Source organism: Manihot esculenta, chromosome 5 (genome assembly GCF_001659605.2).
Source record: "Manihot esculenta cultivar AM560-2 chromosome 5, M.esculenta_v8, whole genome shotgun sequence".
NCBI lineage: Eukaryota > Viridiplantae > Streptophyta > Magnoliopsida > Malpighiales > Euphorbiaceae > Manihot > Manihot esculenta.
The window spans coordinates 27,503,163-27,527,438 of NC_035165.2; the positions used below are offsets into that span (position 1 = coordinate 27,503,163).

The window sequence follows — 24,276 nt, forward strand, 5'->3', positions numbered from 1 at the left end:
TGTCCCGCCTTTTTAATGGTGGAAGCGGCTGCAAGTCATGGGCTATACTGTCTTTTTCTATTAGTGTTTCAAAAAGGTCAAAAAAATTAACAATAATTAAATAAAAGTTGAAGTCCCTAGTCGTTTTCTCCGCTATATGACAAGCACCGCCTAGTCCGACTTCTTCCGACAAGTGTCAGCAACTACCATATTATGACACGTGGATGGTCAGATTGGATTGAGCAGCCAGATGATGATATGAGAGTCGTATCTCAGTCATAAGCTCTTAACCATGGTTACATACAAGGGGTTTCAAGCTTCAACCATAGTTAATTACCGCCGCTTTAACCTTTTTTTTTTTGTTTAAAAAAAATATTTTCTCCACTTCAATTCAAATCCTCTCTTTTCTCTCGTTCTATTTAAATGCTACTGCTTCTCTGTCTCCGTCTCTGTCTCTGTCTCTGCCCGTCTCTCTCTCTCTCTCTGCACAGAGATGAGGATGAAGTGGAGCAGCCGCCTTTTGTGACCGTGAAGCACCGGTCACCGACAGAGTTGAATCGTTTCACTTCATTGCGAGCGAGTTCAGCGAGTGGAATCTGGTAGAAGTAGGTCCTTTTCTTTTTCCTCTATAATGGTCTAATTTCAGAGAAATATTCAGAATTCTCTTTAGCTAGTTTAGTTGGGTTCGCCATTATCATCGCTAGTTGAACTTTCCAACCGAAACCCCATAACCTTTACATTTACGCTTCGATACTGAGAGTGAGAGAACTGGAAGGGTTCAGTGGACTTCAGGTTGATTTAGCTTTGACGGAAATAGAATGGTGGAGGTTGAGAATTCCTCACAAATGACATTTTCCATTGCTTCTGGAGAAGCCAATAATGTATCTAATTTTGGTAATCAAGCGCCGCCTCTCTCAGCGCCGCTACCAAAGAAGAAGAGAAACCTTCCCGGAATGCCAGGTAAATTATATTTTACCAAACCCCAAAAACTCTCTCATCTTTTTTTCTACTTTTACCAGCATGATAATCTCCTTGCTTTTGATTCTGTGCGTTTCAGATCCAGATGCTGAAGTGGTGGCGTTATCGCCAAAGACCTTATTGGCCTCAAACCGTTTTGTGTGCGAAATCTGCAACAAAGGCTTCCAACGCGACCAAAACCTCCAGCTTCACCGCCGCGGCCATAACTTACCGTGGAAACTAAAGCAACGAACCAGTAGGGAACCACGCAAGCAGGTATACGTGTGCCCAGAACCAGCTTGTGTTCACCACAATCCAGCTAGAGCTCTGGGAGATCTCACCGGTATAAAGAAGCATTTCTGCAGAAAGCACGGTGAGAAGAAGTGGAAGTGCGAACGCTGCTCCAAGAACTATGCAGTTCAGTCGGATTGGAAGGCCCACATGAAGATTTGTGGCTCTCGAGAGTATAAATGCGATTGTGGGTCTTTGTTCTCCAGGTTCTTAGTCCTTTTTATCTCTGATTCTGCTTTACACTTCCTCTCTGTGTCTGTCTTGATTGTTACTAATATTTCTCTGTGTGTTTTTTTTTTGTTTTGCTTTGGTAATCAAGGAGGGATAGTTTCATAACGCATAGGGCGTTCTGTGATGTCTTGGCGGAGGAGAGTGCGAGGGCAAAAACCCTAACGATTATGGATAAGGAGAGGAATACGAATCTAAAGAATGTGATTGCTTCACCGCCATCTCCACCTCTTACGCCATCAACCACTGTAGTTTCTTCGGGTGTCTTAGTTCAAAGCTCAGGTAGGTCTTAGTGCTATATTTTCCTACCTTGTGGCTGAGAGGCGGTGGCTTTATGCTTTACATATGTACTGGGTTTGGTACATTGTGGGTGATTTGTCCTTAAGTTGATGTCGTTCTCGCATGGACTTTAGGCTCAGAGAATATAACAAATGTATACGTGTGTGCGTGTGAGAGAGAGAGAGAGAGAGGAGAGGAGAGGAGAGGAGAGGAGAGGAGGAGGGGGGAGACTAGAGGTTTTGCTGTAAAATCACGGGCACACACTGCTCAAAGATCGAAAAGCCAATAGAGGGGATTGACGTTTGAGAGGAGCATCCCGGCAAAATTTGCTTAGTCTGGATTTATACGGGTCTATAGACTATATGTACAGTATTTCATGTGGGTCTTACACTTACCTCATCTAAATAGAGTTTTATTATCCAAAAATACCATCTTTTACTCGAATGATTTAGGTTACCCCATTATCTATTTCTAAGTGTAATTTTTTTCTGCCTTTTTTTGTTTTTTTTTTTAAATCTTTTTTCTTCTCTCTCACTCCACTCCACTTCTGTTCATAGAATTAGCAGAAAATCCAGTTGGACATTCAGTGTCAACGCCGGCAACTGCATGCTTGAATGCCACTATTCCGAGTTCCAGATCCAGCAGCTCTATTAGCAATGTATTTGCCAGTGTATTTGCTTCATCAGCAATGGCAGCGGTTATCTCACAAGCATCATCTACCTCACTTTCCAATTTTCTTTGCGCGTTACCTCACTCTGATTGCCCCACTACAATACAAACACATAGAGCCGCAGAGCCTCCGTCGCTTTCACTTTCCTCTTCTTTCTATCTCTCCAACAATGCCTCCTTTTTCCCAGACCAAGACCATCGACACTATACTTTATCTCCCCAACCTGCCATGTCCGCTACTGCATTGCTTCAAAAAGCAGCACAAATGGGTGCAACATCATCAAACTCATCATTTCTCCGTGGCTTGGGTTTGCCAGTATCATCTTCCTGTAGCCAAGATATCAACGGCAATCAACGAGACATGAAGCAAGACGCTAATGCTGTGGCAGCTGGGCTCGGAATCGGACTCCCTTCCGGAGATGTTATGATGGGTTCGTCTCCTTTGTTTGGGAACAAGCCAACCACGCTTGATCTTCTTGGGCTGGGCATAGGTGCTGGCTCTGCTTTGCTAAATTCCTATGGTGGCAGCTTCAATGTAGGAGCAGCTGCAGTTTCTGCTGTAGCAACTCCATACGGAGGAGGGAGCTCTAAAGAAACATGGGATGCTGCAGCCGAGAAAAAGCCAAGTGGTTCAGCCTTGTATTAGAGAGCTTCACTTTTTCCATGTATTTTTGTCAACGGTGAAAAAGTTGAGCTCTTACATCTCTCTTGCTTTCCAATGGCTGATACCCTTTTGTTTCTCAAAAATAAAGGCCAGAGAAGGTCCATGGAATAGTTTTAGTTAGTATTCAAATATATGTACATACTAATTTTTGGTCCCTTTGGTGCTTTAATTTAATTAAAATATGGAGAAACTGGCATGGGAGGTAAAGTTATTTTGCTTTGATTGGAAACAATGCAAGTCATGGCCAACATGGGTATAACCTACTTTTTGCTATTAACTAAAAAACAAAGAGTTAAAAAATGGTTCAAACTTGAGAGCTAAGAGCCTAATCCATTCATTTGTTAGTCCAAAAACGTTAGTGTCTGAAAGTGACACGGCGGGTTGGATGACAGTGATGTCTTACTTGGAGGGTAGCTGTGGGGAGAAAACAAGTAATATTATCTCAACAAATTATGATGATGCACTTGCTAAAATATATGAAGACATTTATTAAGAAGTAAAAAAAATAGTAAATTTCTTTTCTTTTATTTTTTAAATAAGTTATAAACATTTTAATGATTTTGTAGATTATGATAATTATTTAGATTATAAGTGTTTTATAGTATTTACATTAATTAGCGTACTATTTTAGCTTGATGGGAGAGCATGTAATAATATTGAATAGATAATGTTTGATTAGACTATATTTATATTGATGATCGCTGGCTTTCTGATATTCGGATTGGATTCTAAAAAAGAAAGTAAGCTCAAAACTCAATAGAATTCATTAAGCAGGTGCGTCATCCGATATGCGATTAAAGCAGGCCAAATTAATCCAAGACTTGAATCTATTAAAGGAGAGTTCAACGTGTGTGACGTGATGGGAGGTAGGAAAGCAGATCGACTACGCCATAGTCCTATCAATATCCACACCGAACAAGAATTAAATGGCCGCTAGACGATAATAGTCAAATAGATATATCTATATGTACGAATCCACATGATAGGGACAAATAGCAATTATGCGCTACTAAAAAATAAATGAAATGAATAAAGGGAAATACGTGACCTTTTCAGACTAAACTTATACTCACACTTATAAATTCTATTTTCTCAAAATCTCAGAATAATATGCGGTAAATGTATATAATTTTATATAATTTATTATTATTTTACATTATAAATTTATGTATACCGACCTAGATAAGTTTATATTATAGTTTAAAATATTAAATTTATTTTTTATTTGAATTTACCTTTTAAATTATCGTTTAAATGTTAAATAAAACTATTATTATTTATAAAAATTTATTAAGAGTGCGAGTTATATTTTTTTAATTTATTTGATTTCATTTGAATTTATTTAATATTTTAATAATAAGTTAAAAATAAATTTAAAACTAATAATGAAATTTGACAAATTTGAAATGGATAGTGAAATTTCAGAATTTTAACTTGTTGAATAGTTTAAGGGCGATTTTGGTATTTTATCTTTTTATTATTCGGATGTAGGTGAGCATAATTTTGGTCAAAGTGGATGGGTCCAACAGCCACATGTAGTAACTGATTGTGAGCTCATGGTCAGACCCGTGCCGTCAGCCGTGTATTCAATAGGCTGTGAATTGGCAACGGCCTCTGTGTGATGACGTGTGGGTCCGTTCGCCATTATGTTGGTGGGCTCTTTTTTCCCGTTTTCTGCATTTAGCGATGGGAAAATTATAAGGGAAATTTATTATTTAATTTTTATATTATGATAAAATTTATTAATAGATTTTTTTTATTTTAAAAAATAAATTATAATATCATTGATATTTAAAATATATTAATGAATTTTTTTATTAATTTAATTGTTAAATATTATAAAAAAATTAAAATATCTATGATATTAAAGGATTAATTTTCAGATTTTGAGTTTTTTAAAACTATAATAATTAAATTTTTTAAGAAAATTATAGTAATTAAATATTTAATAATTAAAATTAATAAAAAATTAACTAATAAAATTTTAAAATATTAAAAATATTTTAATATATTTTTTTAAAATAAAACAACCAACTAATAAATTTTTTATATTATAAAATATTAAATAATAAAATTTTCAAACTCTGAGATTTCCGCGAGAAATATTATGTGCTTCATGAATCCTAAACAAACGTCTTTCACTTGGGGAAATCAGAGTCCATTTAGCATGAAATTAATGAGTCACTGTTTTTCTCTTAAACAAAAAAACAATTTGATATTCCATATTATCACTTTCAATTTCTTAATTATAGAATTAAATTTAATATATTTTAATTACAGTTATGACATAATATTTAGACAAAATATATTATGAACCGTCAATACATGATAGAGTCACGTGATAAGATTCTAATAAACTATGACACTCGATTATGGAAATCTCATCTATAAAAAATAAGACTCCAGCATCATAATAATCGATATTCGAAACTTTTTCATGAATCGGTCGAACCTTTCACGATAAGTTATCATTAAAAGATAGTATCTAGCAGATACATATTACTTCTATAATCGCGTGATCCCTTATCCACTAATTGGTACCAGTCAAATTTCTAAAAAATTCACTAACTAATTCCATATTTTTACAGTATAAAATCAAAGTATGTACATAGTTCAAGGTATGTATTTTTATACACTCTTCCTAAATTCAAACTACTTACACTCGGCCCTTTGCAATAAATTACTAACTTGAGTGTCAAAGTGGCTGCTCATAGATATCAACTACCTCGCATTCTTTCTTTTGCAGATTAACCAATTATTTTTTAGTTTATTTTTTATTACATCATTTAATTCCATTGCTGAGTTAGTTGGGTGGTAAGGAAGGAGTGACTCTGGTGAAAGACTCGGGTTGTGTGACAGTTCGCTCATTTGTTGTTGGAGGCGGAGGTAGAGGAGGAAGAACGATGACCTCTTCAGCACGGCAAGTTCGTTTTGTTGGGGAAGCCATGACATCCACGATAACTTTTCCTTTTCGAGCAGCACAAACCGCCTTTATGAATTTATTCTTTCCTTTGCCAACCATACCTACATAGAGTAAAAAGTAAGCAAGTAAAGTAGTTTAAAAGCAATAAAGTTTGGAAAGAAATCTGCAGTATAGGGTATGATTTCCCGATAGTCTTGGAGACTAAGTGGTTGAGGGAACTGAGGTTGTTCTGCCTAGTAATGACTTTACCATGACAAGGTGATGTTCCTCATCCGCACGTTAATGTCCATTCTTTGGGTTGAGGCCATCTTCTGGAGGAAGTTTAAAGCCTCTTTCTCATCCCTTCATGGTTGGACCCCATCCTTTCTAAACTCTATGTATATATTCCAATTAGTTTGGAGCTGTCCAAAATCTCTAGACACCCTGTTACAGAGGATGAAAAACTTATTTTTCTAACGCTTCAAGGAGGAAGGTATCCGATCGAAGAGAGTCTGACGTTTTTTCTCGTTGAAAAGCCAAAATTCTTTGTTTTTTCAGGTACCCAGCTGGTACAACAGAGTGAAATGCTCGGCTCGATATTACTGTTGAAGTAGACGAAGCGGAAAGCTACCAAAATTCTTCAGCTATCTGGGTGCAGTTGGGTGACTAACAACTTATGAAATTAAAAGACTTCAATAAATAATGGGTCCATTAGAAACTAAAGACCTACTTTCAATTGTTCTTCATATATCATGATTGTATCCTCAGCAGGGATCTGATCGTCTACAGGAACATTCGAGTGTGGAGCATAAACCTTAAAAATCTTTCGAGAGATCTGGTAATGGTCATGCAAGCGGTCTACGTCCCTCTCAGTTAGTATGGACAGGATGTCATTCACCAGGAGGTTGTCATTATCGTGGATCGCTTTCAATGGAATGATTGGAGCTAGAGCATCAAGGTTGAACTTCTGCCAAAAGAAGAGGAAGAAGATCTATTCATCTTTGAAAAAGAATAGAGACAGGATTTACCTTTAGAAAATGAGAAAATAAGAAACCGAGTGGTCGAGTCTTTTATAAGCATAAAGCAATTGAGAGCAAAAGAGGTGATTAAAGGAGAAAGGGAGATTTTATACTGTGATTTCGATGGTTGGTTTAAATGCGTCTCAAGAAGTAAGGCAATCAGTATTTATGTTCAAAACAGATGAAGAGACGTGTGTATGAAGAGTCAATTCATACATGCCACGTATCCAATAACTGTAATCTTCGAATATGAATAGTTAAAAACCGATGGAGGGATCTCTAATATGACATAATATTTGCCTAAAGTATGTTATGAACTGTCACCATATGATAAAGTTACATGGTAAGGCCTTAGTAAACTATGACACTCGGTCACGAGAGTATTATCCATAAGAAAGAAGACATGTGCATCATAATGGTCGATACTCGAAACGACAAAAGATACGCCCTCTCATGAACTGGTCAAGCCTTTCACCATAAGTTACTATTAAAAGATAGTATTCAACAGATACTTATTACTCCTATAATCACGAGATATATAAGTTGGATTTCTAAGAGATTTAATAAATAACTCTATCTTTTTATAGTATAAAAGTAAAATATACACAGAATTTAAGATACGCATTCTTACACTCTTTCTATATTCAAGCTATTTACTTACACTCATCCTTTGTGATAAATCACTAATTTAAGCATTAGAGTGACTGCTCATAAACGCCAACCATCTTGCCTTTTTTACTTTTATAGATTGATCAATCATTTTTCACCTCATTTTTTAGCATATCAATTATAAAATAAGTCAACATTTGATATTAGAGTAAGTAGAAAATTTTACATGTGTACATCAACTTTGGACATCATTACATTTTAAAAATACTTGCGACGATCACTTTTTTAAATGGTGGTCTAATATTATATCTTTTATTGAATATATAATATTTATTTTATTAATTATTATTTTCTTTCCTTAATTATTTATTAATTATTTTATATTTTCATCAATAAAATAAAAAATATTAAACAATTACTTAAAAAAGTCATTGTTACTCTTATTTCTCTTTAATTTTTAATTTTTGATTTGTTGACATAAAATTTCTCATTTTAAAAAACATTACATTAAAATTCTTCAACCATTTTGTATTAATTTCTCATATTTATAATATTATTCTCTTTTTGGCATGATTTATTTTAAAACATGTAATCAAATGATTGTAAAATCATGTAAGATTGAAATGGTAAATTATTGAAAAAAATTAATTAAATTAAATATTTATAAATTTTTTATTTTAAATGGATGGTATATCTCTTCAATACAAGTCCGCAAAGAATAATAATTTGTGAGGAGAGAGATATTAATATTTGAGATAACATTTGTTTTTAATTTCTTAATTTTTACCCTATGATATTAGAGTACATTAGTTTTATAGTACAAATGCATGAAAATTTGTGATTTTTATTGAAAAAAAATTCAATTAAATTTATATATTTTTATTTAGAGATTAAATAAATTTAAATAATTTTTTTTATCAAATAAACTCATAAATTTTACATTTAAAATTAAATAAGTTCAACCCTAATGAAATATAAAAATTATTTATCATCTTTTAATTTTTATATTAATTAAAATTTTAAAATTTGATATATTTAAATTTAAAAAATAATATTTTATTATTAAAAAATAATCTATATTAAATTATGGCTTATTTGGTCTTAAAATAAAAGTTTAGGAGCTATTTGACAAAAACAAATTAAATTTAATTTAATTGGCTTTAAGGTTATAATCAAAATGAACGAGTCGAGTTTTAATAAGTTCAGACTCGATTAGAAAATAAATTTAAAAATTCGAGTTCGAATTCGAACTCGACTCGAATTTTATTTATAAGTTCGCTCTTGATTCATAAAATAAATATTAAATTAGAGTTCGATTCTAACTCGATTTGCAATAAACTCATTTATTATATTAACAAATCAATTCAAACTCCATTTAAAAAATTTGAGTTTCAGTTCATTTATATTTGGATTTGAGTTTGATTATATTATAAATAATTTTAATATAATTTAAATTTATTTAAATTAAAAATAAAATTTAAATTATAAGAATATTAAAAAAATTTTAAATTAAAATTTTTTATTTAATTAAAATTTTTTAAATTTAAAATTAATAAAAAAATATAAAAAAAATTATATTTTTATAGAGAAATTATAATTTTTGATTTTCCTTTCGACTTTCGATATAAAACTCAAATTCAACTCATTTATTAAACGAGCTTAAAAAATAAATTTAAATTCAATTTATTTAAAAAACGAGTCCAACCCTATTAAATTTTATCAAATTCAAGTCTCTAAGTAGTTCTAGTACTAATTTAATTCGTTTGCCCCCTAACAGTCTCGTAGTAAAAGCACAAAGAATTTATTTTTATTATTTACCATCCATAATTGAAGCTCGAAGGCGTAGTCCATGACCTCAAGTTGGCAAGAAGATCGTCAGCAGCAAAAATAAAATAAATCCAATCTCAAGAAATCCCATAAACAAATCAATCCACCACCTTGTAAAATAATGATATTATATGTAACTTTTAATTATAAACTGTTTCTGCCATCCAGAATGATCCATCTTTCTCACCATGCCTCCTCTGCTGCTCCTGCTTCTTCAAATCCTCACCCTGTTACTGCTCCTCAGTTTCCTCAAATTCATATACTCCATCATATGGATCCCCTTAAGAATCCAACATCACTTCAAGAAGCAAGGCATAGTTGGTCCTAACTACCGTCCGATCACTGGTAACACGGCTGAGATCCGCCGTTTATATGCTGAGGCTCAGTCAAAATCAATGTCGTCTTTGAACCACGATGTGCTTCACCGTGTGTCTCCATTTCACTACCATTGGTCGCGGTTGTATGGAAAGACTTATGTATACTGGTTCGGGTCGAGAGCCAGGTTGGTTATATCTGATCTGGATATGATTAAAGAGGTTCTGATGAACACTGGCGGTGGGTCTTTCAAGAAGGTGGCGCAAAACCCTCAGGCTAATCAGCTATTTGGGGAAGGACTTGTTGTGCTCGAAGGCGAGAAATGGGCTTTTCATAGACGGATCACAAACCAGGCTTTTAACATGGAGCGAGTCAAGGTAATTTAATATAAAAAAATAAATTTATTATTCAAATTGTTATATTTACAAATTAAAATTTAATAAGTATTTTACTTTAAAATTAAATACAAGATAATTTAATAACTTGCTGTTAAGTGCATATCAGTAAATTGAGAGGTCTTGAGTTCTAATGTTTCAAGATTTGTAGTGTGAGGAAGTTCTTGCTAGAGCCCATGTTGATAATGTTTTTACAGGGATGGGTATCAGAAATTGTGGCTAGCACTGGGAAGATGCTAAACAAGTGGGAGGAAATACGAGGAGGGAGAGATGAGTTCGAGATGGAAGTGAACAAAGAACTTCATGAACTTTCAGCAGATGTTATATCTAGAACAGCTTTTGGAAGCTGTTTTGAAGAAGGGAAGCGAATATTTGCCTTACAGGAACAGCAAATGCACCTCGTCTCTCAGGCCATAAGGAGCGTCTACATCCCAGGCTTCAGGTCATCTCTTTGTTCCTCTCCATTTTCTTTCCAAAAATTTATCAATCCACCATTGAAGGATATTCCGAGGTTCATGTAAATTAGTCTTGCAATTCATTTTGCAAGAAAAGAAATGAATTTATAATCATGCATGATGAAAAAGAAAAAGAATTCTTATATTCTAAACAATAAAATTGATAGAAAAGAGTTGAATTGAATTATTAAAAATCTTTGATGCCAAACGAGGGAATGTGAATTCATGTTGCAGGTTTTTGCCTACCAAGAAGAACAAAGAGAGGTGGAGACTAGACAAGGAAACACGTGAATCAATAAGAACATTGATCAAGACTAATAGCAGAGCCAGAGAAAATTCAAGAAATCTACTTAGTTTACTAATATCTTCATATAAAAATCAGGATGGAGAAGAAGAGACCTTAACAGAAGAGGAGATTGTCGATGAGTGCAAGACTTTTTACTTTGCAGGAAAGGAAACTACTGCCAATCTTTTGACATGGGCACTTGTTCTTTTAGCATCACATCAAGAATGGCAACACAAGGCAAGAGAAGAAGTGTTTCGAATCTGTGGTAATGAGCTTCCAGTTGCAGAAAATTTGAATGACCTTAAGACTGTAAGTTATATTCCTTGCTTCTGCTTCCCCAGTTGCAGGCTTGCTTCTCTTCATAAAAGATTTTCATTCTTGGCAATTTCTAATAGGTGAGCTTGATAATTAATGAGACTCTGCGACTCTACCCACCAGCTGTGACGCTAATTAGGGAAGCATCTAAGAGCGTTAAGCTCGGGAACATTGATGTTCCTGCAGGCACACAACTGTATTTGCCGCTGACTGCTGTCCACCATGATCCTGATATATGGGGAGAAGATGTAAATGAGTTCAATCCCTTGAGATTTGCTGAGTCTAGAAATCATTTGGCTTCATTTTTCCCATTTGGAATAGGCCCCAGAATCTGTGTTGGACAAAATTTAGCAATCGTTGAAGCAAAAATTGTCCTGGCGATGATCATCAGAGGTTTCTCTTTTGTACTGTCGCCAACTTATGCTCATGCTCCAATGCTTTTAATGACCCTGATGCCCCAATATGGTGCGCAGATCATCTTTAGCAGAATTTCAAGTATTTGATTTCATTGTCTGTAAAAGCATTGAAAAACCAGAATGATTGTGCACCAAATTTCACTGTATTAACTCATCAAATTCAGGACCCATTTGCGAGAATCCTTCTGTCTCCTCCTTAAGTGGCCAGCTTAGTTTTAGAATACTGTTACAGTTGCTGCCCCACCAAGTTGTGCCAATTCAGCTAAATTGCTGCAGCAGGAGACCGTGCTCCAATCTCCCGGCCCTGCTAATTACAACAAATCCCAACGCTGAGCTACGCTTGATGGTTCTATCTCAACAACTTTAGGCTGACAAGTTAATTAATCATAGACAATCGAGAGATAATTGTTAAACAATGTTTCAAGTAAAGAAAAAAAGCATATTCTTCTTAAAAAAAATTGTACACAAGCTCAACTGCTCATAACCTGCAAGTACCATTATACAGTTTTTTAAAGCAGCGACAGCAAGTAGGCCTGCACTGGTGTTTCTGTATAATATTATTCCCTCCTTCATGATGCACGCCTTACCCAAAATCCTCTTTAGCCTATAAATAAATTCATGATCTTTGCCTCTGACACCTCAGGGGATCATCATGTATCTCACATTTCTTGTGATCTTACTGTTGCTTCTTGCTGTATCTCTTGTGAAATTTGCTTACTCAGTATTATGGGTGCCGTACAAAATTCAAGCCCACTTCATGAAACAAGGAATAAGGGGCCCTGGCTACCGGCCGATGTTCGGGAATATGGCAGAGAAGCGTAGGCTGACGGCGGAGGCTCAGTCAAGGCGGATGTCATTATTTGATCACGACATACTCCAGCGAGTGGTGCCATTTTACCACGAGTGGTCATGCGAGTATGGAGAGACTTTACTGTACTGGTCAGGGACAAGACCAGAATTGGTCATAGCTGAGGCAGGGTTGATTAAGGAGATTCTTATGGATACGAGTGGGTTATTTGAGAAGGCTCGTGTTGAACCCTTTGTCAAGCAGCTGTTGGGAAACGGACTCCCTGCGCTCACGGCTGAGAAATGGGCTCTTCACAAGAGAATCACTAGTCTCGCCTTGAACATGAAGCAAGTTAAGGTTAGTAATCTAAAGTTTTTTTTCTTAAAAATATTTTTCATAGAAAATATAACGAAAATATTTTCTATATTACAAATTATTTTCATAGACAAACGGAGTTCGTCTGATATGATTTTATTTAATTGAAAGGGATGGGTGCCAAAAATAGTAGCTAGTACAGTGAAAATGCTGGATGAGTGGGAAGAAAAAAGGCAAGGGAAAAATGAATTTGAAGTGGATGTGCACAAAGAACTCCATAATCTGTCAGCAGATATTATTTCCAGAACAATTTTTGGAAGCAGTTATGAAGAGGGAAAGCTGATATTCAATTTACAAGAAAAGCAACTACGCCTTATCTCTCAGGCTCATCAAGCTCTCTACATTCCAGGATTCAGGTACCCAACTCTCAAATCAATATGGTTGTAGTAATCCTAGTAGTAATTTCCTTTTTGGTATGATTGCCTTCAACTGCGATTCGAACTCGAGACATAATACCAATGAATTAAAACCATTGGTAGTAATCCTAGTAGTATATTGATAAAGCTCTACAATTCTTTATTACTGTCACAGGTTCTTGCCTACCAAGATGAACATAGAGAGGTGGAGAGTAGAGAAGAAAATCCGGGCTTCAATTCGAGCAACGATCGACACTAATAGCAGAAGAGAAGAGAGCTCAAGAAATTTGCTTAGCTTGTTAATGTGTCCTTATAAGAATCGTGATGGTAAAGATGAGAGATTAGATGTTGAGGAGGTTATTGATGAATGCAAAACGTTTTACTTTGCAGGAAAAGAAACAACTGCTAATACATTGACTTGGGCACTTCTCCTTTTATCAATGCATCAAGAATGGCAAATCAAAGCCAGAGAAGAAGTTGTTCTAGTTTGCAGAGATAAAGAGCTTCCCACTGCAGAAATGCTTGGTGAATTTAAGATTGTAAGTTCATGTCAAGCTAAGAAAATCTCCAACGCCTTCTTACACAGCTCATTTCTTACATCTCTGTCTTAATTCTAACAGATAACAATGATACTGAATGAAACACTCCGTCTCTACACTCCAGTTGTTGCGTTGATCAAGCAAGCAAAAAAAGACGTTAAGCTGGGGGACATAGAAATTCCAGCCAAAACAGAACTTGTTTTGGCCTTTAGTAAAGCTCATCGAGACACTGGGATATGGGGTGTAGATGCTAACAAGTTCAATCCTGAGAGATTCATGGAAGCTCGAAATCTATCGGCCGTGTTTTTCCCATGGAGTTTAGGCCCTAGAATATGTGTGGGACGGAGTTTAGCCATGGCTGAGATGAAAATTGTTCTAGCTATGATCATTCGCCGATTCTCTTTTGTGGTGTCTCCAACATATGTTCATGCTCCGATTAATTTCCTGACAGTACAGCCTCAATATGGCGCACAAATTCTCTTCAGGAAAGTCTCTAAATGATTGTTTGCTGAGTTTTGTTTGGAACCCTCTGTTCGAAAATTTTAGTCAATGCAATTGTTGATACATGAAACTCATCATTGTGATAATTATAATAAACTGTTGTATATAGTTCTTCTACTTATTTAATATGCTTGTAGTAGCTAAATGTTTGAAGACATCAAAGAAATAATTTTTTAGAGCATGGTTCACTAAGCTTGTCCAGCATAAAGCAAACAATAAAATTTTTAAACTATTATATGTTTGGATAAATAAAACACAGCTAAAAGATTAAAATTATCTATAAAATATCAAATTTTATTTTTTAATTTAAATTAAGTAAAATTTTATTTAAACTTTTTAATGATATAAAATAAAAAATATATTTAGAGTAAAAGATAAAAATTGATTTTTTTAATCTCGCTTTTCTGGTTGACAAATTTAACCTTTTTGGCATTAAAATATATAGAAAGTATTCTACGTGAAATAACTTCATTAGCATGTAATTTCTATTTGCATGCTTTGCCAATTCAGCTCCTACTAATTAGGAATTTCAGTTAGAATTGGATAAAGGCGGGAAGCATACTGACTTGGCTGTTTGCTATATTCTTTAAACTGAATGACCAAATTACCCCTAACTGAATCACAACAATGACGCTACTTGCAGTAAATAACGTGCCATCAACAGTGTCAAACTAGTCCAAACAACATTATTTATATTTTCCCCCTATGGGTACCTGTCCGAACTGAAACCAAAAGGTTGTAACTTTCTCCGGGGTTAGGGTTTCAGATTTCCCCCAGAATTCTGGGCTAGCAAACTTTCTGGATTCGGTCTTTTACTATAGTTATGGCGATCGTGAGAGGCGATGAGTTAGAAGGAGATGAAAAAGGAAGTGGAGGAATTGTGGACTCGTATATGTGAGAAGAGGAGAAGGTAAAGATTCGATGATTTCTACTTCTGGTTCTTTTCCATGAAAATGTGTGACCTTGTTTTCTATATTTAACATTTAAATAAAGAAAAGTTTCTGGAAATTTATCTGTGGAGGGAATCATATATTTATTTTGTTTGTATTTTTCTTTGTTTCCGTTCTTTTGGATATTTTAATTAATGATTAACATGAATCAATCGTGTAATTAATGGTATGAGGCTCGATTGATGGGATTGAAATGTGTTGATTTGCAAGTAAAAATCAAATGTATAAGAAAACAGATTTGAATTGAAATATCTTAACCCGATATTTGTTTGGAACTCAAGAAAACAGCATATAGAGAATTGGTGGTTGCGAGAAAAGGAATTAGATAGAACACTGTTATTCCGTCATGATTTAAACCACCCAACATAGAACTAATGAATTCTTAATTATGTTAGCTATTTCAGCTCATCTAACTGCTTGTAACAACCTGTTCTTCACAAATTAACGGAACCACCACTTCCTCTGGATATCAGTCATGCGTAAAGAGTAGTTTTATACCTGTTATAGCATAGGTCACATTGCCTGGTATTTTTTTTCTTAGTTTTTTTAACGGAATCAGTCCGTTAATATGCTTATAATTGGTTTGCTTCTCTTTGGTCATGCAGGTTTATGAGGCAACAGGATTCATGTGATAGTAATTTAATGCATAGATGTGCTGATAGTTATGAGATTATATTTTGTATATGGTGGTATCAGTTGTGTTCTTTATATTAGACGGGTTTGAGCAAAATTATTTTGCTTAAAAGGTTAAGATGCTATCTATATATTTTTCAAGACTAAGAACTGCAGTACAGAATGAAATTCAGCGGTCGATCTTACACAAAAAGGGTGGGCTCGAAGATTTAACTGAAGTTCTAGTAGGCCAAGTGAAGAGTCGGTTTTACAGTTATAGATTATTTCATTATGTACGAATTGCGTCTCATGTAGACGTTCATGCACTTGTGAGGCCTTGTACAGTTTTTGCTGCACGTTCTGATTCCCTATTAGTTAATCATGGAAGCAATATCTCTGTTTTTGGAGCCCCTTCTCACACATTTTCTGTATCATCTGTGTCAGGCCCATCACTTCAAGTTTGTAGGTATCATACTGATTGTGCCCTTTGTGATACTAGTCAAATATCAGACAGTGGGAAGTTTCTGAATAAGCAAATGGCTGCTTGTACATCCAGAGCTGAAATTGTTGAATGTTTCTGGGAGAATCTAACTTCACGGGTTGGGCATTCTCCATTTTCAACCAACAGTGCCAGCATCTCTTTTGGCCGTAGAAGTTCCCGGAGTTACAGAAATGTCATTATGAGTTTGAATAACAGAAAGCAACCCACCAACTCTCCTATTTATGGATATTTTATCTATAATGTCATGAAGAAATGGTTTCCATACATAGAGACAGGATCTAGATATTTCCATAGCTCGTCCCCTTCATATTTGTCAGCTGGAACTGCCCCTGATGTAACCTTTGAGAATTCTGCCTGTGAGGAGCGACTTGAAAATTCTTCTGTTTCCTCAGAACAGTATGTTCTTCATGTCCCCGTCATTCCTTTAATGAATATGCTTGGCTTAGAAATATGAATTATTGAATTATATTTCACTTGTTCGAAGAACAGCTTCCTTTTTTTTTTCTTCTTTAAAATCCAATTGTACCGTATGTGTGTAAGATGGCTGGATGCAACATTAGAACTTCTAAAACTTATCCTTGTTGTGCTGCCTGAAATTGACTTCAGGAGGCATTCTGCTGGCAAAATGCTGAAGCTAATATCAGGATCTTGCTACCTGCCCCATCCTGATAAAGAAGCAACTGGGGGAGAAGATGCACATTTTATTTGTTCAGATGAGCAAGCAATTGGTTTGGCTGATGGTGTTGGTGGTTGGGCTGATCTTGGCATTGATGCAGGCCAGTATTCTCGTGAACTCATGTCAAATTCAGTAACTGCCATTCAAGAGGAACCCAAAGGTTTTGTTGACCCAGCTAGGGTCCTGGAGAAAGCTTACTCTAGCACGAAAGCCAAGGGTTCCTCGACAGCATGTATCATAGCACTCACAGCAGAGGTATGGCATTTTAATTTCGGTATCTTTTTTTTTCTTCTTTTTTCTTTTCCCTTTCTTTTTTTTTTTCTGTATCTAGCAAATGCTACATTGCCAGTTGTTAGGATGAATAGCTTTTTAACTGTATGCGACTCTCAATTATTTTCACATTTCACAGACAGGCTTACCTCTAAATTTACCATAATGGATATGGGTTGAGGTGTCCTGATGAACTTGATAGGAAACTTGATTACTTCCTGCCTTGTTGATATTTTAACTTTCTTCTTTTGAGTGGATCTCACTTTCAATTTCATTTGTCTACTTATGGCGACTGCCACTTCATACTTCCACATAGAGGCTTTTGGTTTCAATTTCTTGAAACAAGATATTATTACTGACTTATTGCAAAAAATATTTGATGGTTTCTTAGGGTCTTCATGCAATCAATTTAGGGGACAGTGGTTTTTTAATAATTCGAGATGGATGCACTGTATTACGCTCTCCTGTGCAGCAGCATGATTTTAATTTCACTTATCAACTTGGGAGCAGAAACGATGGCGATCTACCTAGCTCTGGTCAGGTTAGTTTGTGCATGTTCTTGTTGTGCTCTCCTCAATGCTCTATATATAGGAAATTTTTGCCTAGAGCATGTCTTCGTGAAACCGTGGTGTGAGAGTGAGATCCATATGAAACTTTATACATTTACACAAAGGGTCCATGTAGACCCGGTCTATGCTTTGAAACAGAGGTAGTCAAATGCAAGCACAAGATTTGGGATTCTTCATTATAATGACTTCAATTTTATGGAATGATTAAATAAGTGAAGCCGTTTGTTTCAGGTTTTCACAATTCCTGTTGCTCCTGGAGATGTTATAGTTGCTGGAACAGATGGTTTGTTTGACAACTTGTACAACAACGAAATTACTGCAGTGGTGGTTCACGCCACAAGAACTGGCTTAGGGCCTCAAGTGACAGCTCAGAAAATAGCTGCATTGGCACGCCAACGGGCACAAGATAAAGACAGGCAGACCCCGTTCTCTACAGCTGCCCAAGATGCTGGATTTCGCTATTATGGTGGCAAGCTTGATGACATTACTGTTGTTGTTTCGTATATTACCAGCTCTGACGAGAGATGACGACTCCTCTCACACATGTATAAACTTGCTATTCTTTAAAATTTACTGTTTTTCCTTTCCTGAATGCAACTCTAATTTTCTTTGTCGGCATTATAGCTCAAGATTAACGGCTTAGCGTCGTTGGCAATTAGCTGTCAGAGAAATATGTACAGCATATGATCCTATTCACTTAAAATTCAATGTTGTAAGTTCATTATTATCCATCACTCCCATCTACAAAAGACTTGCTTTGTTTGTTTGTATATATTAGTAACTGCCAAATGCATTCTGTGTTATGACATTTTCTCAAAAAGTCATTTTTTTCATTCACATGATACACAAAAAGAGCATAACAACGAGATATAACCTTCTCCTTTATAATCATAAAATAGCTTTCTCTAGATAAATGCTTCACTCACTTTCTATCCCTCAAAAATAGAATTATCTTCAGATTGGCTCTTAAAATATCAATTCATATCTTTAATTTTAAGTTTTATTCACTCTTTATATTTTAAATTATGTAATTTAATCTTTTAAAATTTAAATTAGTTATATCCATAGTTGAATATTTATTGGGCGAGTGAAATTCATTAAATATATTTGATTTGAGAGAAAAAAATATTCAATTGATCTTTCTTTGGTATTTTTCCTCTTTTCTAAGGATTTTAATTTTTATGGAAAACAACTAGAAAATTATTCACTAGTGCATCATATTTCGTCACTCAGCAGTTTATAAGTTTTAGATGCAAATCTGTAAATTAATTTTTGGCAAAAAAAAAATTAAAAAATTAAATGAATAAAATGACTTGAGATAAAGTATCTCCATTGTCTATTAGTAATATTAATGATGCTACTTCTGTCCTTAGTAACATGGATGTCTTTTATGATGCTTCGTCTTGTGAATGTTAATATTATTCCGCTAGAAATTATGCAGGAACACCATGGTGTGGCATCGTAGTTCTTTGAGCTTAAAGTTCCGTCTACGGGTTGTTGCCTTTTTTACAATCAAAGCACAGCTGATGTAAATATTATTCCCACGCAGCTAACCACTAAAATAACTACTTTATTCAACCACGCAAGTCTCTCGTGAGCTTGTGTTGCTATGAAGCTCTAGAAAGAATAATATTTTCACTAAAAATTTTTAGATGATTCTAATTTATATATATTTAAAAAATATTAAAGTTAGTTTTATTTATTTTTTTATAAAAAAAACTCATTTGTCCACATAAATATTTTTAAATTTTGATTTTTTTTAGGTGAAAGACTCTATTTCGACTTTTGATCTTGCATTTAATTTACGTGAACAGCGTTCGTCGCGTCACTTCGAAAACTGTCACGGGGCCGTGCAGCCCTTTCACGGCAATTACAGACTGTCATCTTAACCGATGACTGTCTACCAACGGACCCAAAGCGACGTTGCATCACCAAATATCCGAGTTAACGGGTCGCCAAGTCATTTGATTCTTAGATCCTCTTCCAGCCAAAATTTTAGCCAAAGCGCCTAACTAATTTCTTTTGGAATTTCATTCATTTACCTTATCCAATATCCAAACGCACATTCACAGATCTCTTTCAGACTCTCACTCGACCACATCAGCCTTAGGGGGCCTTCTGTATTTCCCCTTTCAAAATCTTCTCCATTGTTTGTTTGCACTCTTCTTCACCTCCTCAACTCTCCAATTTTCAACTTTTCAGATGCTCAAATCTCAAAATCTCTGCTAGTTTGGCTTCAACAACCAATACCCATTCCCCTTTTCTGCAGTTCCAAGCTCACTCATCTATGGTGAGTTTTCCCGCCAATTTTCCCTTTTGAATTGGTCTCCTCAAAGGCATTGGTGGCTTGTAACATCGAAGAGGTTCTCTAAAGAAAGATTCTTCTTAGGTATGAATAGTCCTTGTAGAAACTCATCGGATGTTGATTTCAACGATGTGTTTGGTGGCCCTCCAAGGCGGCTATCAATTCAGGAGGTGCGGCGCAGTTGTGGTGAAAGTGGAGATTCGTATGCGTTAAGAAGTGATGAGGAAACAAGCTTATCTCGTTCTGGGTGGTCAGGTCTGAGTGAGAAGCCGGTGTTTGGAGAGGGAGGAGTTAGTAGAAGGCGATATCCAAATGATGATTTCTTTGATGATATTTTTACAGCTTATTCTCCGACTAAGAGCAGTCGAGATCCATTTTCTTCTGCTCCAGGTTCGAGAGTTTTAAGCCCTGTTCATCCCCTGCCACTAACTGCTGAGCACTCTGCGAGTTCATCACAGGCAACACAATTCAGGTTTTGGGTTTAATTCTACATATTTTTTGCTTATTACTACAGCTTAGAGCTTGCAGCTTAATTTACCAGATTGTTCCAATCATTTGGCTAGCTGTTCACTGGGGAATATACAATACACATCAAGAATGTTTCTGTTTTCTACATGCTGTCTGGTGTTGTTCTTTGGTAATCGCCGAATTATTTGGCAACTGAAAATGTCCTAACTTTCCTTGATTACTAAATGTTCTAATTACTTTCCATATTATTATGGATCAATTCAGCGGATTTTTGCATGAATTCGCAAAGGCTTATATCAACCTTTTTGCTAATTTTTGCAGCCTCCCTGCCAAAGGGACTGACTTGCCAACTTTTGGGTCCTGTTCCCGTAATTATCACAGAAATAAGGATGCTACTTCAACTGGTATAAGCTTTCGTTCATATTCTACCCTATCTAGACTTTCAAGCAAAGCAAATCAAGCTCAGGGGGAGTCGGGAAATGATGTTTATTTTCAGAGCTCTTTATTGCAGGAACAATCTCTTAGCAAGGAAGAGTCATCAAACATTGTGAAACCTAATGAAATGGCCAAAGGCAATGATTTTAAAATGGATTCAAAGAGTTCTGAAGGTCCAAATATTAGCAACCAGTTTCACTTCTCAATTTACAAATGGGCAAGCAAAGGGATACCCCTACCATTGCCTCTTGCAGGAGGAAATAGTTCAAAATGGAAAGAGAAGTTTAAATTTGAGAGGAGCTCAAGTGCTTCTGGACGGATAGCATGTGAAGGTATGGCAACGGAATCACCGACAGTGATCGCGGAGGATACTGGTTGCCCCTCATTCAATATTAGCATATCGTCAGATGCTAAGTCCTCTGAGGTTGAACTTGATCAAAATGAAAATGGCTCCCTTTTCAATAGAAGCACTAATAGAAAATTAGGAGGGCTGAATTCTGACAAGGCAATTCCGACCGAGTCTGAAATCCCATGCACTCATCAAGAAGATGGCCCTGATAATATTATCTTTCAGAATTCATATAAAGAAACAAAACCTCATTTTGTTCTTGGTACAGGCTTCTCTGGAAAAGTAGAGAAGAAAAATTCTGTGGCCACACAAGAAGCACTGCGTTCCCCGTTGATAGGTAATGATTATGAAAGACGCCAATTGGGTTGTAGATCAGGAGCATTGCTTCCCATTTAGACTCTCAATGGTACATTAATTACTTGTGCAGGAACCGATGAGATTACTACCCAAAATGAATTGAAGGAAGACGAGGTGAAAAGCATCAAAAGATTAGTAGCATTATTTGATTTTAGTGAAAAAATAGAGAAAAAAGATGGAAATGTATTGCATAGTGAAAAAATGGATAAAACAAACTTGCGAGGTTCACCCACAAATTCTCTTGCAAAGAGTAGAGGTAAGGGAAAGGTCAGGGAATTTGTTAAAATTTTTAACCAGGCAGCTTCAAACAACTCCAAATTCTGTGTGGATTCTCAATCTCAGAGCTCTAGATGGAATGACAGAGGCAAATTTAAGACAGAAGATGATGTAGATTTTACCTCAACTCGACTAAAAGAGAAAATGCACTTGCCTAATGTGAACAAGAACAATACACTCGATCCCTGCATTGTGGTACTCGGCTTAAGTTGACTTCAGTTTGGCTTGCTCTTGCATTGACAATTCATACAAAAGATAATGTTCTGAATGCCAAAAAATTCAAGGAAGTTCTGAATGAATTATATGCTTCAGGTAGATGAGTTTCTTATGCGGTTAGAGAAACAACATTCTGAGACGAGGAACAGCAACCATAAGTCCACCGCGATCTCTCCTGGACTTAAGGATAGGTCAGCATCAACTGCAGGTATGTTGAACTTAATTTTAAATGGTGTTATGACAAACGCACAAGGAGCACCGATGCACTCAATCACAATAATAGAGAAAGAGACACGAGAAATCTAATGTGATTTGACTGTAAGGTTTACCGGAGATAAAGTCCCAATCCAAAAAGAGTATACAATCTCTTAGAACTCTCAATACCCTAGTATATTTTCCCAAATCTCACATAATACATGAAAAGTAAGTGATACAATCTTTTGGACCTATCAGCCATTGCCCTCAGATTCCTCATATTACCGATATATATAGATAAAAATCACATCTCATTTTTTCATACAGTATCATATACTGTTCAAGTCTTTTCTGCATGTGGCTGTTCAGATATATTTTTATGTAATAGATTGAAGTGTTGTTCTCAGGACCAATCCCTGATGGCTCGGAAGCAATAGCTGGAGATCCAGATGATTCCTTCCAAGGAAATATCCTGGTACACAATCATATCTAGTTTCACTTTTCAATTGCATATTAACTTGAAGGATTTTTCTTTTTGACATCTCAAATTCTCAACTTAAATGTTCCAAATATAAATAACTAAAACATGTGATTTTCCTGCTAATGAGGTATGTATTCTGTTAACTCCTTTAGATAGGTTGCAGCTTCTAACAAACAAGTTTAAACTTTTCTTATGAGCAGATTAAAGAATTATCTCAGGGTGAAGATGAACTGCCACAAGCTGGTGATATCCAAGTAATGTGGAGTATTCTCTAATGCATGCTTATCAATTCTTTGGTTACAGTAGGAAATGCTAACGGATCTCATTTATTGAAGTTCATTAATGATAAAATTTGGAAATGGTCAAATGGAAGGGAAGGGAACATCCGCTCCCTGCTCTCAACTTTACAATATGTGAGTTTAGCATCCAACCCTATCCATTTGAATGACAAATTTCAATACACAAGTGCATATTTCTTTTCATCTTCAGTATTTTACATTGAATTTACTGTTTTCAAATAGATTAGTTTTTTCCTACTCTATGTTTTAAGCCATATTTTTCAGGCTCCGACCAATTTAATGAATTTTAAAATTGACGTTGAGATTGATTACACCAGATTCTTTGGCCTGAAAGTGGGTGGAAGCCTGTGCCTCTTGTTGATATAATTGAAGGAAATGCAGTGAAGAGATCATATCAGAAGGCCTTACTCTTTTTACACCCAGATAAACTACAGCAGAAAGGTGCCACATCACATCAAAAATACATAGCAGAGAAAGTTTTTGATATTCTGCAGGTAATTCTTTTTTTCCTCCAGGAATTCAAACACTAATATACTATTTAGACAATGTAGTACTTACAAAATCCCCTACGTTTTTTGGAGAAATTTTATAATACAATAATTGTAGTAGAATTAACAAAGGCTCGCTCTTGCACAGGAAGCATGGACCCATTTCAACTCACTTGGTTCAGTGTGAGCAATGAATTCTCAAGTATGAATCAATAGGGTTCACATGATACGCTAATATGGTAGCGAGAAAACTACGTTTTGGACTGTACGTAGGTAGTTTGTGTGGTATGCTGCTATGTATTGGACATACCTGCTTGGTTCCTATAGCGCATTGAATGTTGCCAAGCTCCAATTTAGATTTTCTTTTTTAAATATGTACATATTTTTTATTTTTACTTGAAAAGTCACTTCAAATTCTTATTTTAGTCTCTATACTGTGGTTGGTATTTTGATTTTAAAAAATATATTAAAAATATTATTAATATTTTAAAAAAAAAATTAATTCCCCGACGCCCTAAAAAAGAAATAGAAATAAGGAAGAGAAAATCTTCCATCATCTCCATCTTTTTACTTTTTAATAGGCATTCTTAGCCACATGGGATGCCTTTGAACTTCCACCTTCTATGTTCCTGAGGGTGAATTCTTTATAGGTCCAATCTCATTC

General features: G+C 35.4%; 5 protein-coding genes across 8 annotated transcripts; all 5 read left to right on the forward strand.

Moving 5' to 3' along the window:
- Window positions 1-377: 377 nt before the first annotated feature.
- LOC110614370 (zinc finger protein GAI-ASSOCIATED FACTOR 1) lies at window positions 378-3,222 on the forward strand. Its single transcript, XM_021755890.2, has 4 exons — window positions 378-939; window positions 1,037-1,433; window positions 1,547-1,737; window positions 2,292-3,222. The coding sequence occupies exons 1-4, from the start codon at window positions 798-800 to the stop codon at window positions 3,047-3,049; spliced, it is 1,488 nt and encodes a 495-aa protein (XP_021611582.1). The 5' UTR covers window positions 378-797; the 3' UTR covers window positions 3,050-3,222.
- Window positions 3,223-9,518: 6,296 nt separating this feature from the next.
- On the forward strand, window positions 9,519-11,786 carry LOC110614782 (cytochrome P450 734A1). Its single transcript, XM_021756444.2, has 4 exons — window positions 9,519-10,116; window positions 10,332-10,576; window positions 10,824-11,184; window positions 11,271-11,786. Exons 1-4 carry the CDS (start codon window positions 9,613-9,615, stop codon window positions 11,691-11,693), a joined length of 1,533 nt encoding a protein of 510 aa, XP_021612136.1. The 5' UTR covers window positions 9,519-9,612; the 3' UTR covers window positions 11,694-11,786.
- Window positions 11,787-11,932: 146 nt separating this feature from the next.
- On the forward strand, window positions 11,933-14,268 carry LOC110614783 (cytochrome P450 734A1). The gene is made up of 4 exons (XM_021756445.2): window positions 11,933-12,750; window positions 12,880-13,124; window positions 13,300-13,663; window positions 13,745-14,268. The coding sequence occupies exons 1-4, from the start codon at window positions 12,259-12,261 to the stop codon at window positions 14,162-14,164; spliced, it is 1,521 nt and encodes a 506-aa protein (XP_021612137.1). The 5' UTR covers window positions 11,933-12,258; the 3' UTR covers window positions 14,165-14,268.
- Window positions 14,269-14,852: 584 nt separating this feature from the next.
- On the forward strand, window positions 14,853-18,513 carry LOC110614358 (probable protein phosphatase 2C 55). The gene is made up of 5 exons (XM_021755880.2): window positions 14,853-15,074; window positions 15,720-16,624; window positions 16,835-17,159; window positions 17,566-17,715; window positions 17,975-18,513. Exons 2-5 carry the CDS (start codon window positions 15,867-15,869, stop codon window positions 18,269-18,271), a joined length of 1,530 nt encoding a protein of 509 aa, XP_021611572.1. The 5' UTR covers window positions 14,853-15,074; window positions 15,720-15,866; the 3' UTR covers window positions 18,272-18,513.
- Window positions 18,514-19,572: 1,059 nt separating this feature from the next.
- Window positions 19,573-24,032, forward strand: LOC110615320 (J domain-containing protein required for chloroplast accumulation response 1). 4 transcript variants are annotated; one of them, XM_021757147.2, is made up of 11 exons: window positions 19,573-20,520; window positions 20,612-20,685; window positions 20,838-20,920; window positions 21,013-21,637; window positions 21,728-22,128; window positions 22,246-22,357; window positions 22,752-22,819; window positions 23,026-23,079; window positions 23,161-23,238; window positions 23,442-23,618; window positions 23,761-24,032. In XM_021757147.2, the coding sequence occupies exons 1-11, from the start codon at window positions 20,135-20,137 to the stop codon at window positions 23,797-23,799; spliced, it is 2,097 nt and encodes a 698-aa protein (XP_021612839.1). In that variant the 5' UTR covers window positions 19,573-20,134; the 3' UTR covers window positions 23,800-24,032. The 4 variants fall into 4 exon arrangements, 3 of the variants coding, with proteins under 3 accessions (XP_021612839.1, XP_021612840.1, XP_021612838.1); XM_021757148.2 differs by having other exon boundaries at window positions 21,028-21,637; XR_006350699.1 differs by lacking the exon at window positions 20,612-20,685 and having other exon boundaries at window positions 20,838-21,637; window positions 23,428-23,618.
- The last annotated feature ends 244 nt before the right edge of the window (window positions 24,033-24,276 follow it).

Coding starts and splice junctions, on each gene's coding strand:
- LOC110614370 (XM_021755890.2), top strand. CDS start 798: ATGGTGGAGGTTGAGAATTCCTCACAAATGACATTTTCCATTGCTTCT. Junction 1,434..1,546: donor TGTGGGTCTTTGTTCTCCAG/GTTCTTAGTCCT, acceptor TTGGTAATCAAG/GAGGGATAGTTTCATAACGC. Junction 1,738..2,291: donor TGTCTTAGTTCAAAGCTCAG/GTAGGTCTTAGT, acceptor TTCTGTTCATAG/AATTAGCAGAAAATCCAGTT.
- LOC110614782 (XM_021756444.2), top strand. CDS start 9,613: ATGCCTCCTCTGCTGCTCCTGCTTCTTCAAATCCTCACCCTGTTACTG. Junction 10,117..10,331: donor TTAACATGGAGCGAGTCAAG/GTAATTTAATAT, acceptor ATGTTTTTACAG/GGATGGGTATCAGAAATTGT. Junction 10,577..10,823: donor GTCTACATCCCAGGCTTCAG/GTCATCTCTTTG, acceptor TTCATGTTGCAG/GTTTTTGCCTACCAAGAAGA.
- LOC110614783 (XM_021756445.2), top strand. CDS start 12,259: ATGTATCTCACATTTCTTGTGATCTTACTGTTGCTTCTTGCTGTATCT. Junction 13,125..13,299: donor CTCTACATTCCAGGATTCAG/GTACCCAACTCT, acceptor TTACTGTCACAG/GTTCTTGCCTACCAAGATGA. Junction 13,664..13,744: donor TGCTTGGTGAATTTAAGATT/GTAAGTTCATGT, acceptor TAATTCTAACAG/ATAACAATGATACTGAATGA.
- LOC110614358 (XM_021755880.2), top strand. CDS start 15,867: ATGCTATCTATATATTTTTCAAGACTAAGAACTGCAGTACAGAATGAA. Junction 17,160..17,565: donor TCATAGCACTCACAGCAGAG/GTATGGCATTTT, acceptor ATGGTTTCTTAG/GGTCTTCATGCAATCAATTT. Junction 17,716..17,974: donor ATCTACCTAGCTCTGGTCAG/GTTAGTTTGTGC, acceptor CGTTTGTTTCAG/GTTTTCACAATTCCTGTTGC.
- LOC110615320 (XM_021757146.2), top strand. CDS start 20,135: ATGAATAGTCCTTGTAGAAACTCATCGGATGTTGATTTCAACGATGTG. Junction 22,820..23,025: donor CCTTCCAAGGAAATATCCTG/GTACACAATCAT, acceptor TCTTATGAGCAG/ATTAAAGAATTATCTCAGGG. Junction 23,239..23,441: donor TGCTCTCAACTTTACAATAT/GTGAGTTTAGCA, acceptor TGATTACACCAG/ATTCTTTGGCCTGAAAGTGG.